This window comes from Tauraco erythrolophus, chromosome 1 (genome assembly GCF_009769465.1).
Source record: "Tauraco erythrolophus isolate bTauEry1 chromosome 1, bTauEry1.pri, whole genome shotgun sequence".
Lineage (NCBI taxonomy): Eukaryota > Metazoa > Chordata > Aves > Musophagiformes > Musophagidae > Tauraco > Tauraco erythrolophus.
In genome coordinates this window covers 117,307,900-117,322,771 of record NC_141465.1, presented here as the reverse complement: position 1 = coordinate 117,322,771, position 14,872 = coordinate 117,307,900, and the positions used below count along the sequence as shown (strand labels likewise).

The window sequence follows — 14,872 nt, the reverse complement described above, 5'->3', positions numbered from 1 at the left end:
TACACATTAGTCCAGCGAAAGTCCACAGCTTTTGTATAGGATATGGTGGAAGATAATGACCTGTGTTTTACGGATGGTCAGACTTAATGATCTGCTGATCTGTTAAAAAAATGGCATCTAGCTAGTAAAAACTTACCATATTGCATCTTGGCTTATTTGAGACTTTAGACTAATTCTTCTTACAAAACACAGCTGCTTATGTGAGAAGGAGGATAGAACCAAAAGACGTCGAATTAGAGGAAATACATATCCCTGCCCAGAGTTGAGTGAAGAAGTAGAGAAAGTTAGAAGAGAGTACACAGTTAGGCAGGCCAGGATATTCACATGAGCTCTTCCTTTTACGTGTCCCTATTTAGAGTGTATGTTTGTAGGTATGTGTTCAGTTTTGACTTCAACGTTTCTTTCAGCTGATCATATTTTTTCTCTCTGTTCCATTTGTTAACAATCTAGATGAAGAAACAAATCTTGAAAAACATGATTATTCACCTCAGCTTGGAGAACTCGATTATAAGCAGGTTTACAAGCTTCATTGCAGTTGAGAAAAGGGTATGTTTTCTATATAAACACTAGCTTCTCAATTCTGTAACTTTGTACATATCAAAACCAGTCTTCTTTTGCTGAACAATGATTATTCTTTTATAATAGAGCTAAAACTATTATTTTTATGTTATTTTGGTTTCTTCTGCAATATAGCAAGTAATTTTCCTTTTCTAGTTCTTACATTGCTTGTCCCTACTTTATAATCAAAGTTTGTCAATCTGTGTTCCTGTTCTGATTTGCTACAAGGGTTTGTAATTCCTGATAGTGCTGTGGGAGCCAGACAGGTCAAAGGACAAGGCCAGATGAAGAGTGCTCTTCAATCCTTGGTGCATAACTCACAGAACCCTTTCTTATAAAATGTAAGGAATGCCAAACTATAGCAAACTGGCCACTGTAGCCATGGATTGCTGAAATAATAGATTTTGTATTGGCAAAAGTCATTCTAGAGGATCCTGTGTCAGGTGGAAGTCACAAGGAAACCAAAACTTGAGAAATCTCTCTTTAATATTGCAGTAAACTATGGAACTTTTTCGTTTGTTTTCAGTATTAGAACAGCGGTAGGAGCTTTGCCGCAAATGCGAAAATATACATATAAACGACAACCGTGAAATTCAAGGGTCAATAAGAAGTTTTCAAATGGAAAGCTGTATCACAGTAAGCAAGGTGGTATCAGTTGGATTAAGTATTGGGTGGGGCACAGAGAATGGGAATTCATCTGGCCAAATGTGTATGTGTACATTTAGCAATAAATCAATCACATTTGCCTTCCTCTCATGGACAATGGAAACAGATATTTCTAGGGCTTGATTCATCGCATCCTAAAGTTAAATATCTAAACCAGTTTAAATTAATTTTCTCATGAGATCTTTTTCTCAGTACTGATTGTAGAGGGTTACCTATAGTCACTGTTTCAGATTCAAGGATCATTTCCTTCAAGCTCAAGAGCAGTCTATCCCAATGAACAGAAAGTCAGGCAAAAATTCGAGGAGCTCTAGTGTGAATATATATGAACAAGAAACTCCTGGAAAAACTCAAACATAAAAAGGAAGTGTACTGACAGTGGAAGCAGGGACAGGTAGCCTGGGAGGAATATGGAGACACTATCTGAGCATGCAGAGACATTGTTAGTAAAGCCAAAGTCCACCTGGAGTTGAATCTGGCAAAGAAAGTCAAAGACAACATGAAGGGCTTCTGTAAGTACATAAGCGGCAAAAGGAAGACTAGGGAAAACGTAGGCCTGCTGCTGCATGTAGCAGGGGAACTGGTGACACCGGATATGGAAAAGGCTGAGGTGCTGAACGCCTTCGTTGCCTCAGTCTTCACTAGCAAGACCAACCTTGGGAAATTGAAGGCCCCAGAAACCAGAGGGAGCAAGGAAAATGTACCCTTGCTGCAAAATGATCAAGTCAAGGAATACTTAGGCAAACTGAACATACATAAATCCATGGGCTCTGTTGGGATGTACCCACAAGCGCTGAGGGAGGTGGCTGATGTCATTGCAAGGCCATTCTCAAAAATCTTTGAATGATCATGGCAATTGGGAGAAGTGTCCAAAGACTGGAGGAAAGCAAGTGTTGCTTCTATGTTCAAGAAGGGCAAGAAGGGGGACCCAGGGAACTGTAGCCTCACCTTGATCCCTGGGAAGCTGGTGGAGCAGCTAATCCTGGAAACCGTTTCCAGGCACATGAAAGATAAGAAAGCTATTGGAAGTAGCCAATTTGGATTCACCATGGGGGAAGTGGTGCTTGAACAACTTGATACACTTTGAAGATTAAATGACTGGTGTGGTAGACGAGGGGAGCGCAGCAGATATTGTCTACCTGGACTTCAGTAAGGCTTTTGACACTGTCTCCCATATGATTCTCGTATAGGAGCTAATGAAGTACGAGCTGTATGAGCAGACTGAGGTGCATTGAAAACGGGATGAATGGCCAGTTCCAAAGGGTGATCAGTGTCAGGAAATCTAGTTGGAGGCCAGTGACTACTGGTGTACCCCGGGGCCAACAGTGGGGCCAGTCCTGTTCAAAATCTTCATTGATATTCTGGATGATTGGACAGAGTTGTACCTTCAGCAAGTTTGCTAATGATACAAAACTGGAAAGAGTGGCTGATACACCAGAGGATCATGCTGCCATCCAAAAGTACCTCAATAGGCTGGAGAAATGGGCTGACAGGAACCTCATGAAGTTAAAAAAGGAGAATTTTTACAGCTTTTTACAATGTCCCAAACAGTTTTTTTATCATCACAATTCATTATTTCATATGATATATTAATATAAATGAAAGTAGGCCTGAGTGAAGAATTCAATGGAGATGCTGGAAAAAACAAGGATATCTTTTCCTATTTTTACTGTTTGTCCTGGTTTAGCCCAGCCAGCAGCTCAGCCACCACGAAGTCACTCGATCCTCCCCCTCAGTGAGGTGGAGAGGAGAAAAATGTAGCAAAAGGCCTGAGATAAGAACAGGGATATTCAGGGATGGCACCTGAATATTCCATCTGGTACATAACAGAAGCAGTATTCAGAAGAAAAAATATGTTGCATATTAGCAAGGGAACGCCTGTGTGATTTTGTGAACTAGTTGTTTACGAAGGGCATCAACAGATTATTATCTGTCATTCTCATTTTTATATGTCAGTTTTTGCAATTCTTCAAAAGATTCGGTTTCCCTGTGTCGATACGATGCCTCTCAGGGAACAGACTTCTAGAATGTTATGTTTGAATTATGTCTGTAAATATAATAGCTTTAATCTCTTTTCTACTCTAGGATAACTTTTTTGACCCCGTAGAACAAAACATTGCAGACGTCTTAAGGCAAAAGCACCTACACAGCACAATGCAGTACCATGCAGAAACACCCAGACTGTCCCATTCAGCTTGGCACTGCGTTATGCTGTGCAATTTGTCTTTTTAACGTGATTTTGCAGAAGGCAATGTGTTTTAGGCATATCTATAATAATGCTTATGTTTGCTTTCCTTTAAAGGGTGGCACTAAGATTCTGACAAAAAGAACTGCGTAAGATTTAGATTTTATTTCAATTATCTGGATTTGAACAAATTATACATACAAATACATACTGTCCACCTTTATATTTTGTGTTAATCTAATTACTGACCATACATTGTCCCTCAATATAATAAAAAATGTGAAGTTACATTTACTGTTTTTTTTGTATGTGCTGAGTATTTCTAATGTGCTGCATTATCTGCTTATGCCCTGTTTTCAACACATTTCAGACTCACAAAGAAAAATGCACTGTCTCTATAATGTCTGAGAATTTTCAGGTTCGTAACTGTGATACATTTTAATCTAGGATGCTAATGAAACTGGTTCTGCTGATGTTCCAAACATCCTGGAGATCATAGCTCAAGAAGATGTAGATTTTTTACCTTACATGGGCTGGAACCAAACGTCGATAGACTCTGGCTGGTTATTTTCAGAAGATAACTTTTATGCCCTGGTAATGACATTTAATATATGTTCTTATTGCTAACATTTTTGGTATATTATCCAGTTGTGGTACTGTATTGTACGTGTAACCATAGAGTAACTGTTCATTAAATCTCTTCAATTTTTAATTATTTTGAATATAATTAATGCCACACAAGTACTATGTGGAATTTTACTATAAACACGAAAATTTGGAGGAACCTGTCCCAAAAGTAAAGTACACTAAAAATATCATGAGTGCAGCAGAAGTTTTGAGAGGCAACATGATAATATAGACTTCTTCTCCCTTCCAGAAGAGACTAGCACCTGTTAGAACATTCTCTCATAAGAATATGCTAGTGTAGATGAAGCCTCAAGTTCACCTCTAAGAAACTGGGGAGGAGGGGGAGGAGTTTCAAGGACAATCAAGGTATTTATCCGTAACTAAGTCTCCACTAGCAGAGAAGTACAGCCAAAGCAGGGAGACTACTGGAAATAAGGATAAGCATAACTGGGAAGAAGAGGACAGATTTCTAGCATGCAATGGGACAGTCGCGACTGTCCGAGCAACCAGAGATCAGGTTAGGAAAGCTAAAGCCCTGATAGAGTTAAATCTGGCCAGGCACATCAAGGGCAAGAAGAAAAACTTCTGTAGATATGTCAGTGATAAAAAGAGATCTAGGGAAAATGTAGGCCCTCTCCGGAAGGAAACTGGGGACCTGGCTACCCGGGATATGGAGAAGGCTGAGGTTCTCAATGGTTTCTTTGCCTCAGTCTTCACTGGCAAGAACTCCAGCTGCACAGCCCAAGCCACAGAAGGCAAAGGCAGGGACTGGGAGAATGAAGAACCGCCCACTGTAGGAGAAAATCAGGTTCGAGAACATCTAAAGAACTGAAGGTGCACAAGTCCATGGGACTTGATGAGGTGCATCCGTGGGTCCTGAGGGAGCTGGCAGATGAAGTTGCTAAGCCACTATCCATCATATTTCAGAAGTCGTGGCAATCTGGTGAAGTTCCCACTGACTGGAAAAGGGGAACATAGCCCCTGTCTTTAAAAAGGGAAAAAAAGAAGACCCACGGAACTACAGGCCAGTCAGTCTCACCTCTGTGCCCGGCAAGATCATGGAGCAGATCCTCCTGGCGACTATGCTAAGGCATATGGAAAATAAGGAGGTGATTGGTGACAGCCAACATGGCTTCACTAAGGGCAAATCCTGCCTGACTAATTTGGTGGCCTTCTATGATGAGGTTACAGCATTGATGGATAGGGGAAGAGCAACTGGCATTGTCTACCTGGACTTATCCAAAGCATTTGATACTGTCCCACACAACGTCCTTGTCTCTAAACTGGAGAGACATGGTTTTGATGGATGGACCACTTGGTGGATAAGGAATTGGCTGGACAGTTGCACTTAAAGAGTTGTGGTCAACGGTTCAATGTCCAAGTGGAGGCCTGTGACGAGTGGTGTTCCTCAGGGGTCAGTACTGGGGCCAGTGCTATTTAACATCTTTGTTGGTGATATGGACAGTGGGATCGAGTGCACCCTCAGCAAGTTTGCAGACAGCATCAACCTGTGTGGTGTGGTCAACACACTGGAGGGAAGGGATGACAGTCAGAGGGACCTAGACGGGCTGGAGAGGTGGGCCTGTGAGAACCTCATGAAGTTCAACAGGGTGAAGTGCAAGGTCCTGCACGTGGGCCAGGGCAATCCCAAGCACAAGTACAGGCTGGGCGGAGAATGGATTGAGAGCAGCCCTGAGGAAAAGGACTTGGGAGTGCTGGTGGATGAGAAGCTCAACATGAGCCGGCAATGTGCACTGGCAGCCCAGAAAGCCAACCGTATCCTGGGCTGCATCAAAAGAAGCGTGGCCAGCAGGTCGAGGGAGGTGATTCTGCTCCCCTACTCTGCTCTCGTGAGACCCCACCTGGAATACTGTATTCAGCTCTGGAGTCCCCAACACAAGAAGGACATGAAGCTGCTGGAGTGGATCCAGAGGAGGGCCACGAAGATGATCCGAGGGCTGGAGCACCTCTGCTATGAAGACAGGCTGAGAGAGTTGGGTCTGTTCAGCTTGGAGAAGAGAAGGCTCTGGGGTGATCTTATTGCAGCCTTCCAGTACCTAAAGGGGGCCTACAGGAAAGCTGGAGAGGGACTTTTTGTAAGGGCGTGTAGTGATAGGACAAGGGGCAATAGCTTTAAACTGAAAGAGGGCAGATTTAGATTAGATATAAGGAAGAAATTTTTCACTCAGAGGGTGGTGAGGCACTGGAACAGGTTGCCCAGAGAAGTTGTAGATGCCCCATTCCTGGAAGTGTTCAAGGCCAGGTTGGATGAGGCTTTGGGCAACCTGGTGTAGTGGAGGGTTTCCAGGGGGGTTGGAACTAGATGATCTTTGAGGTTCCTTCCAACCCAAACCATTCTATGATTCTATGATTCTAATCTTTGGGATGAGAGGGGAGCAATAATAGCAACTTGTACTAGTGAAATTGAATGTTTGCTCGTAATGGTTGCTCTCTCTGGACTTTGGAAACTACAAGAGATGCTTGCATCAGTTAGCCAGCAGTTATAATTCTGTCAGGCCATAAAGTCTTGGCAGATTAAAGCTCTACATCTCCAAATTGTGTAGAGGGCTCAAGAAAATCATTATTTGTCTATTAAATTACGTTGTGCATGACCACGATGTGCATTTAGTACAACTTGGGAGCATCATCTCAACCTGTAGTCTGTAATGTATTAAGATTGTGAGCTATTTAGGACAGTATCTGGGTGCGTGTTCTGTAATGTAGGTCAACTCATATAAAGCCGTTTTCCTGATCCTTTGGCCCAAGAATTCCTAGGCAGAAGGGTACCAAACATCTGTGTTGGTGCATGGTGGCAGTATAGCCCAGGCTCACTAGCTTGTATGCAGCAGCTACTGGATCTCAGCTGGTACATGTGCCAGAACTGCAGCTCAAGCGGGATCCACACTTCACTTTCTGTAGATCTATCTTCAGTGTATGTACAACAGTATTGTACAGTGGAACCTCCTTGGCTCATAATCATCTTTATATTAATCATATTTATCTTAATAATGTAAAATACCTTTCTGCTCATATTCTGTCACAGTCAAATTTTCCTCTGAATTTGCCCAGTGTGAGGTAGAATAGGCTAAGATATTTTCAGCTTAACTGATATGTTACTTTCATTTTGAACATACGAATGACAGTATTATGATACTGTACACAATATAAGGAGAAATACTGTTTTGATTAAAAAGAGAAAAGTATCTTACTAATTCTGGAGTTATTTTGTTTCCTTGTTACTAAACAGGCAAGTTCCACAGCAGAAGCCAGTGTTTATTCAGCTGATTTCCCAAGTGAGAAAGGTGAACCTGAAAGCTTGCAATTTCAACCTGAAGAAGTTCTGGTTAGTCAAAAGAGCATCTCCCCAAAAAACATGGCGCAGGACTTGGAAAATGTTTCTGAACTTGAAAGCAGTATTTGGAGTCCCAAATCAAATGTCAGTTTTGCTGGAGATACCACAGAGGAGAGATCATCTGAAACATGGTCACCTTCACCATATGGCTTTCATCTGCTGGAAGTTTCTGAACCTTTCTCGTTCAGAGAACGAGAATTTGATGTTAAACCTAAGCCAGGAGGAGGAATTGGTCCCATGCAACAAAAATTTCTTCAGACATCTGCATTTACAAAGACAGGCATTTGTGCGGATGTTCCTGAACCTGCTCCTCCTCCTGCTCTTCCTTGTTCGTTTCAAGTATCAGTGGGAGGCATGAAAACAGTTTATTCTTCTGGTGTTGCTCCGATGCAGGGCGCAGTAGTGCTTGGTTCGCCTCCCCTTACACACACAAATTCTGAAAAGACTCATGTTGAAAAACCAGTTTTTCCCAAATTGCTAGCTAATAGAAAAGTAGCATTGCCACGGTCAAAGTCTAAGAAAAAGAAAGCACATCAGCATGATGTTACAGCTCCTGAAGAAGGATTTACTGAAGAGTTTATGGTAAGTCTTCCATCAGCAGTCTTTTACTTATAGGATGCTACGCATGTCATGTTGAAATCCCAGCTGCATTCAGCTAATGAAAGCTGCCTTAAACGTTTGCATTTCAAAGTTCATGGATGTACAGCCAAAAAAGAACGTGGTAAGGCTGGTAATGAGACTGCTTTCCAATTTACATTCCAAGACATTTACATTTACATTTAATTTTACAATTTACATCTCCAAGAAATCTGAACCTAAAATGCAGAAAGCATTCTTTTTGTTTGGTTGGGTTTTAGTTACTCTTTTTAAAGTGATAAATCTTACACTCTGAATTCTGCCACTTGTTCCTTACCACTCCAATAGGCAACTTTTAAATGGAATTATTTTGTGTCATGAAGTAGTAGCTATATGGGTAATAGTGGTAGAACAAGATTCTGAATAAACATTACTCTGTTCGTTCAGGAACAATCTTGCTGTTTTACACCAAGACAGAGGATTCAGGAAAGTCTTTCATTCGGTTCGGTAAACACAAATGAAATTCCTGAGCTCCAAAATCAGGTTCAGTACCCATTCATCTATTCCTGCATTACCTAAAAATAAGATAGGAGTAGAAAAAAATATTATCTTCAGCCCTGCCCTGAGATAAGCATTTTGTGAATTATTTTGTTTTCTTTGCTTTATAAACTGATTTTATAAAGGGCATGTTGACATCAAAGTCATGCTGGTTTTTGTTCTTTTCATGGGCAACCTATCATGCTTAAGAAATAGTGTAAAATTAGAGCCAACAAGTGGTGATAACATCTCCAGAGTCAAATTTTACTCTGGATTTGCCCAGTATAAAGTGAAACAGGGTAAGAAATTTTTATTTTAAACAATAGGTTTTTATTTTCATTTTGAACATAGAAATGACAGTATAATGATAATGTGCATAATACAAGAAGACATACGGTTTTGATCAGAAAGAGAAAAATGTCTCACTATCTCTGGAATTATTTCATTCCTTGTAATTTTGCTAAACAGGAACTTTCTCCAGCTGCAGCTGATGTTTGTGCAAATGCTTTCCTAAGTGGGAGAGAATGAACCTTTTTCAACCAGAAAAAGAGGTTTCTTTTTTAAAAGAGTAGTGGTTTTTAAACTTTTAAATGCAATTACTTTGTATCATGATGTAGTAGCAGCATGGGTATGGTGGTAAGACTCTTAGTGAGCATTATCCTCTACAGGAACAATCAGAGTGCTTTATAACAACAGAGGAAGAAAGGATTCAACAGAGAATTGAGTTGACTTCTGTAAACTGGAAAGAAATCTTTGCACTCCAAAATCAGGTACAGTGCCCATAGTCTATTTGTGTGTTACTTAATAATAAAATATAGGTAGAAGGAAAAAATATTTTTACTTTAATCCTGTCCTGAGATAAAGTAAAGTATATTTATAAAATGTTTATGAACAGATTTTATAAGTGTATGATGATATCAGTCATGCTATGTTTTACTGCTTTCATGGGCATCTCAGCAATGGATATATAAGGAACAGTATAAAATAAGGGCCGACAGGTAGTAATATATCTCCAGAACTTCTTTACAACCTCCATCAGTTTGCAGCTTGGGGACTTCCTGGGACAAGGGAAAAAACATATAGGGGAAGCTAAGTGGAAGAAGTGGATGCAAACAATGGACATTATGCAAGAAAATAAAAAGTAGTTGGGATTTAGAGGATTGGACTGAGACATGTTGCAGCAGGAACTTCCCCTGGACAGTCAGACCAATTGCTAGCTAGGGAAACTGAAATTGTACTGTCCAAGAATCCTGCAGGTAGCAGTCAGAGCAGGTCAAGTTTAGCTTTGTCAGTTTTGGTATGTCCCTTGTGGTGAGAGAAGTCCCTGTTCCGCGTAACCCATTGCCAGTTTGGTGAGCTTACCAATTTAAGGAGTGAGGTCATGATTACCAATCAGATTGTGGGTCACACAGTCAGTATCTGGAAGTAATAAATGGAAAGAGGTTTTCTCAAGAGTATTGTGTGATTTACATGAAGAAGCCACCATGGGATGCCCTCAGTGGAGACTCCTGTTGTTACTGGCAGAGACTGGCTGTTCAGCATGGTAGTATGTTGAATTCCCTTTTGCTGGATGTACACCCTGTACACTAGATTCAGAGTACAACATTGCAGGTCAATAACAGACATTTGATGGTATATCAAAGGTTTTTGAAGTTTAATATTTGAATCACCAAAGTTGATTACGTGGATTTCAACTTCTGTGTTTGTATGAGGTTTTTAAAAAATAGTTAAAGTAATACTCCTATGTCTATTTTGCTTGCCACATACTTTTTCAGTATCCTGAATCTTTGTCTTATCCATGTCTTTGTTTATTCCATAGGATGGCTCTTGGAATCTCAGTCCACAGTTGGGAAAAATCTTGAAATTTGATGTTGATCATTTAATTAACAATTTCCTTATTAGAAAAGGCATTCAGTCACTTGGTAAATACTTTTCTGTCATTAAAAAGCAGTACATTGTCTTCTGTTTCCTATCTGTATGTGTTACTACTCTGTATGTCTAGTGGAACTCTCAGTAAGATATGCTCAGAGTTTAAATGGATCTTGTAACTTAAAGTTTTCGAAAGTGCCTGATTTTAGTAATACGTTTTCTTCTCAACTTCTCTCAAAATATAGCGTCCCGATTGCTAAGCACATTGCCTGTGGAGGTGTGAGATAGTTGGAGTAGCAATAGAGGTTCTTTTATCTCAGTTATTCTATCTATCTTCTATATTAGTATCTACTAAAGAGAAAAAGGGAAGAAAAGCCTCTCCTAGGAGAGAGGCAGAGATCACTTCTGCTTGTCACATTTCCAATATTTTTATCACTCTTCCCCATACACACACTGTCTGCAGCATTCGGTATGCACTCTGCCTACACATGCTTTGCTGTCTGATTCTGTCAATTGGTTTTCTTTGCTGACAGCAGACCAGAAAACTTGGGGGGGAAAACAGGGATTCCTTCATTCTAAATTATTAGAGGGTGCAATGCTTCATCGAAGGAGAAAAATCTTAGAAGTCTCCCATTATTGCTTGTATTAAAATCAAAGTAGATTAGAACCCAAGGAAACACCAACTGCAGAAATCCCAACAAAGCATTTACCAAGTTTAAGTTGGAAAGCCAGGAGCATGTCTTTGAAACCACTAATGTGGATACTCTTGGTAGTAGTGGTTGTATGGTGCAACAATTAAATAGCATTAAGGCAATGGATGTGTTAAAGTGATATGGAGTACTTTGTGGAAAGTACCTTTTCTGTTGTCAAGAAATCATTTAAATAGTAACACCGCTTCCCTTTTCTTCTCCCGTAGGCCCAAATGGAAAAGAAAAGCTGCTGCAGTTGATTGCTACTCTTCTTGTGCTACAGTTCATACGCTGCACAAATGGATTGAAAGGGATAGTTTTCAGAACACTGATGAAACTGGATGATTCATCTAATTCAAGGTTTGCTTTTAAATAAAATATATTTCTTCTCAACATACAGAAGATGAATTTCATTATGGAGAGTCAATGACTATACTACAGGATATGGCTGTAGAAAAGGGAATGGGAGGTATTAATCCCATTGGTGGCACGTGGTTTCTTTTAAGAGGACGGATGAAGAAAGGAATACTTTGCAAAATATGATACAAAAATTGAGAAGTATAGAAAGTAGTAAAATATATTTTATACTCCTTACTAGAATCATTGAACAATTCAGGGGGATATGACCTCTGGAGGTCATTTCTTCTTTAAAGCAGGATTAAATCAGATGTTGGAGAAGTTGTTCAGGATCTTGCCTAGCTGAGTTTTAAATATCTTTAAGGATATTTAAAGAGATTTGTCAACCTCAACTTTTTTAAGGGCAACAATTTCCAGTGTTTAATATAATTTATTTTAAAAATTGGGAAGAAAAATCTGTTGGATGTTTCCTTCATGTAACTTGTGCCTGTTGGCCTGCACCCTTTTTTAGGATTATATTTATGGCTTGCTGTTCTTCACAAGCATACACCATAAAATTTTCTGGACAAGACTTCTGAAATTATTAAAGCAGATGATCCTTCACAGCACAACTTCCACCCTTTCCTTTAGCTGCAAGGAATGCTGGTGCTGGCTCATTCTGAACCCCACCTCCCTCACTTTGCTGTGTCCCAGTGCTCTATTATATGGTCCCTGTGTAGGGAAATTTGCATTCTTTGGGATTGAAGTGAACAATTATCATCTGGCAAGTTTTCTGGTATAAAGGAAAGACAAAGGTCTTAAAAGAAGCAGGAAGAAATAGGCCTCCAGTGAATCTGGATTGCCCCAGCCACCAACAGATTCCTTGTATCAAAATGGGAAGCTTTACACACTTCATACTTTACAGGGCATGTAGGAATGGTTGGACTCGATGGTGGACTCGATGATCTCTAAGGTCTTTTCCAACCTAGAAATCTATGAATCTATGAATAGGATAAAGAAACAGTCAGGAGAGCCCTGGCAATCTTCCTCTCTCTTTTGATACTTCTTGACAGAGGGAAAAATTGGTTGTATAATTTTGGCTACTCTAGTCAGGAATACAAATAAAATTGCACTGACTGCTGGATGAAAGCAATTCTAAGACATGTGAATGTACAAAGGAGTGAAGTTTGCCTTTATGAAATGCATAGTACTTCACTGCAGGGATTGGAATAGTGCGAATAAATCATAGAATCATAGAATCATAGAATGGCATAGGCTGGAAGGGACCTTAGAGATCATCTAATCCAACCTCCCTGTCGTGGGAAGGGACGTCTCTCAACTAGATCAGGCTACTCAAGGCTCTGTCCAACCTGGCCTTGAACACCTCCAGGGAGGGGGCATCCACAACTTCTCTGGGCAATTTATTCCAAAGTCTCACCACCCTCGTACTGAAGAATTTCTTCCTAAGATCTAATCTAAACCTGTTCTCCTTCAACTTAAACCCATTTCCCCTTGTCCTATCAGTGGACACTCTTGTAAACAGTCCCTCCCCAGCCTTCCTGTAGGTTCCCTTCAGATATTGGAAGGCAGCTATTAGGTCCCCCTGAAGTCTTCTCTTTTCAAGGCTGAACAATCCCAGCTCCTGCAACCTGTCCTCGTAGCAGAGGTGCTTCAGCCCCTGGATCATCTTTGTGGCCTTCCTCTGAACACGCTCCAACAGATCTATGTCTCTCTTATGGTGGGGACACCAGAACTGGATGCAGTATTCGAGGTGGGGTATAAGCCTACATACTTCGCAGGTGGAAGATTCTGAAAAGACAGGGCGGCTGAGGTGATGATGTTTTCTGCATCAGATGGTATTTTATACAGGCTGGATCATCATACTGTAGAAAATTTTCTCTTTCAAATAATTATCATTAGAAGAAATTGTTTTCTCCTTTGGTGAATTTGCAAGATTTTATTATAATAAAACTTCATTTCTATACACAGCGGTGTTCATTGGGCTTTTGAGTTGATCAAGAAAGCAATAGAGTGGGTAAGAAGAGTTGAGAGGCGATTTCCATCTATTTGCTATCGACTTGAACTTGGGAAAGACTGGGATTCTGCCACCAAGAAGATACTGGGTATCAAGTTTATCTAACATCAATTCTCCTTCTACTTAAAATAATTAATCACATTATTGTTTAAGATAATAGCAGAGTTAGCTTTCCTTGCAGTTTTACAGACAATGTTTAAATTGCGGACATTTGATCTTGTATTAGTATTGAATAATAATTCTCATAGACTTAAAGGTGTGGAAATAAAGGTTCTTAGAGTTAGTAAGCTTTGATTTTACATATAGGTAGTATTTTACCTACCTGTAACTCTGTTAAAAATACCTTAATATTTCATTTTTTTACATTAATCTCTTTGGTTCATTGCACATTATAAAAGTACTTTTAGAATATCTTTGTTTTGATTTCTCCTAAAATCTTCTGTACTACTTTAATGGCACAGTAAAGAAAGCGTGATGTAGTAATTTGGTTAAATACGGCAGGAGATGTTTTGGCAGATACAAGAATGTGATAAACAAAGAACTAATAAATATCTTCATAACATATCAGCCTTTTCAATTGGATGGTTTTGTAACTCCTACAGTGTGCCTTGAAATGCAAACAGCAGAACAGTTATTTTTCTCCTGCACTGCTTTCCTTATCGGTCATAGGTCAATTTGTGAATAGATAGGTCAGTTTTGTTAGGAGGGACGAGTTCTCTCTTTTTCCCTGCTGTTACTCGGTATTCTGATTTTATTCTGACGAAAAACTGATGGATTTATACCTGACCAAACACTGTACCCTAATAACGAAACCAGACTAAAAGTGATTTACTTTAATTTAAAGGGCTTTTCACACGTGTTTGAACTAACACATTACCTCTCCTGAATTAAGGAGCTGCACAGAATCACACTTTGGTACTTTGTGATCTGGAAAACGTAGTTAGAGACGTAGTAAAATTGCTTGCACTGAGGCAGGATCCAGTGTGTACAGAACATACTCTACACTTGTTTGTCCAACCATTGAAAATGTTCAGAAGCAGGAGATTCCACAGCCACCATACCACAGGTAACGTGTTACACTGTCCAAGCAAACGGGAGAATGCTCCCTAGCAGCAATAGACAAGTGTTCTAAGAGGTTACTAAGGAAAACTGTGGAATCTCTTTCATAAATGTTTTCACGAGAATTTAAGCAAACATCTGCCAAGGATGGAGTAGATACACTTGATCTTCTAGAGGTGGTTGCTAAGGAGGATATCCTGAGGTCCTGCTTTTCCTAAGGCGCTCTGAATCCTTGTTTTCATGTGTGTAAGTAGGATGCTGGCTCTTTTTAGTGAGTAATACAGCGGAAAGATTTGTACTACCGCTTTCTATTTGAGAAGAGCTAGGATATGGGTTCCTTAAGAAGTAGAATGATTCCTCAATGTAGACGATAACAAACCAGCTTC

General features: G+C 40.0%; 1 protein-coding gene across 1 annotated transcript in view; it reads left to right on the top strand.

Annotated features, from left to right (window-relative positions):
• Nucleotides 1–13,843, top strand: part of PARP4 (poly(ADP-ribose) polymerase family member 4) — a 60,241-nt gene extending 46,398 nt beyond the window's left edge. Inside the window, exons 29-35 of the mRNA XM_086621633.1 lie at nt 451–546; nt 3,854–4,000; nt 7,281–7,967; nt 9,167–9,268; nt 10,318–10,420; nt 11,284–11,416; nt 13,382–13,843. Coding sequence (XP_086477759.1) covers nt 451–546; nt 3,854–4,000; nt 7,281–7,967; nt 9,167–9,268; nt 10,318–10,420; nt 11,284–11,416; nt 13,382–13,532 — 1,419 coding nt within the window. The 3' untranslated portion in view covers nt 13,533–13,843. The remainder of the gene's footprint in view (nt 1–450; nt 547–3,853; nt 4,001–7,280; nt 7,968–9,166; nt 9,269–10,317; nt 10,421–11,283; nt 11,417–13,381) is intronic.
• The last annotated feature ends 1,029 nt before the right edge of the window (nt 13,844–14,872 follow it).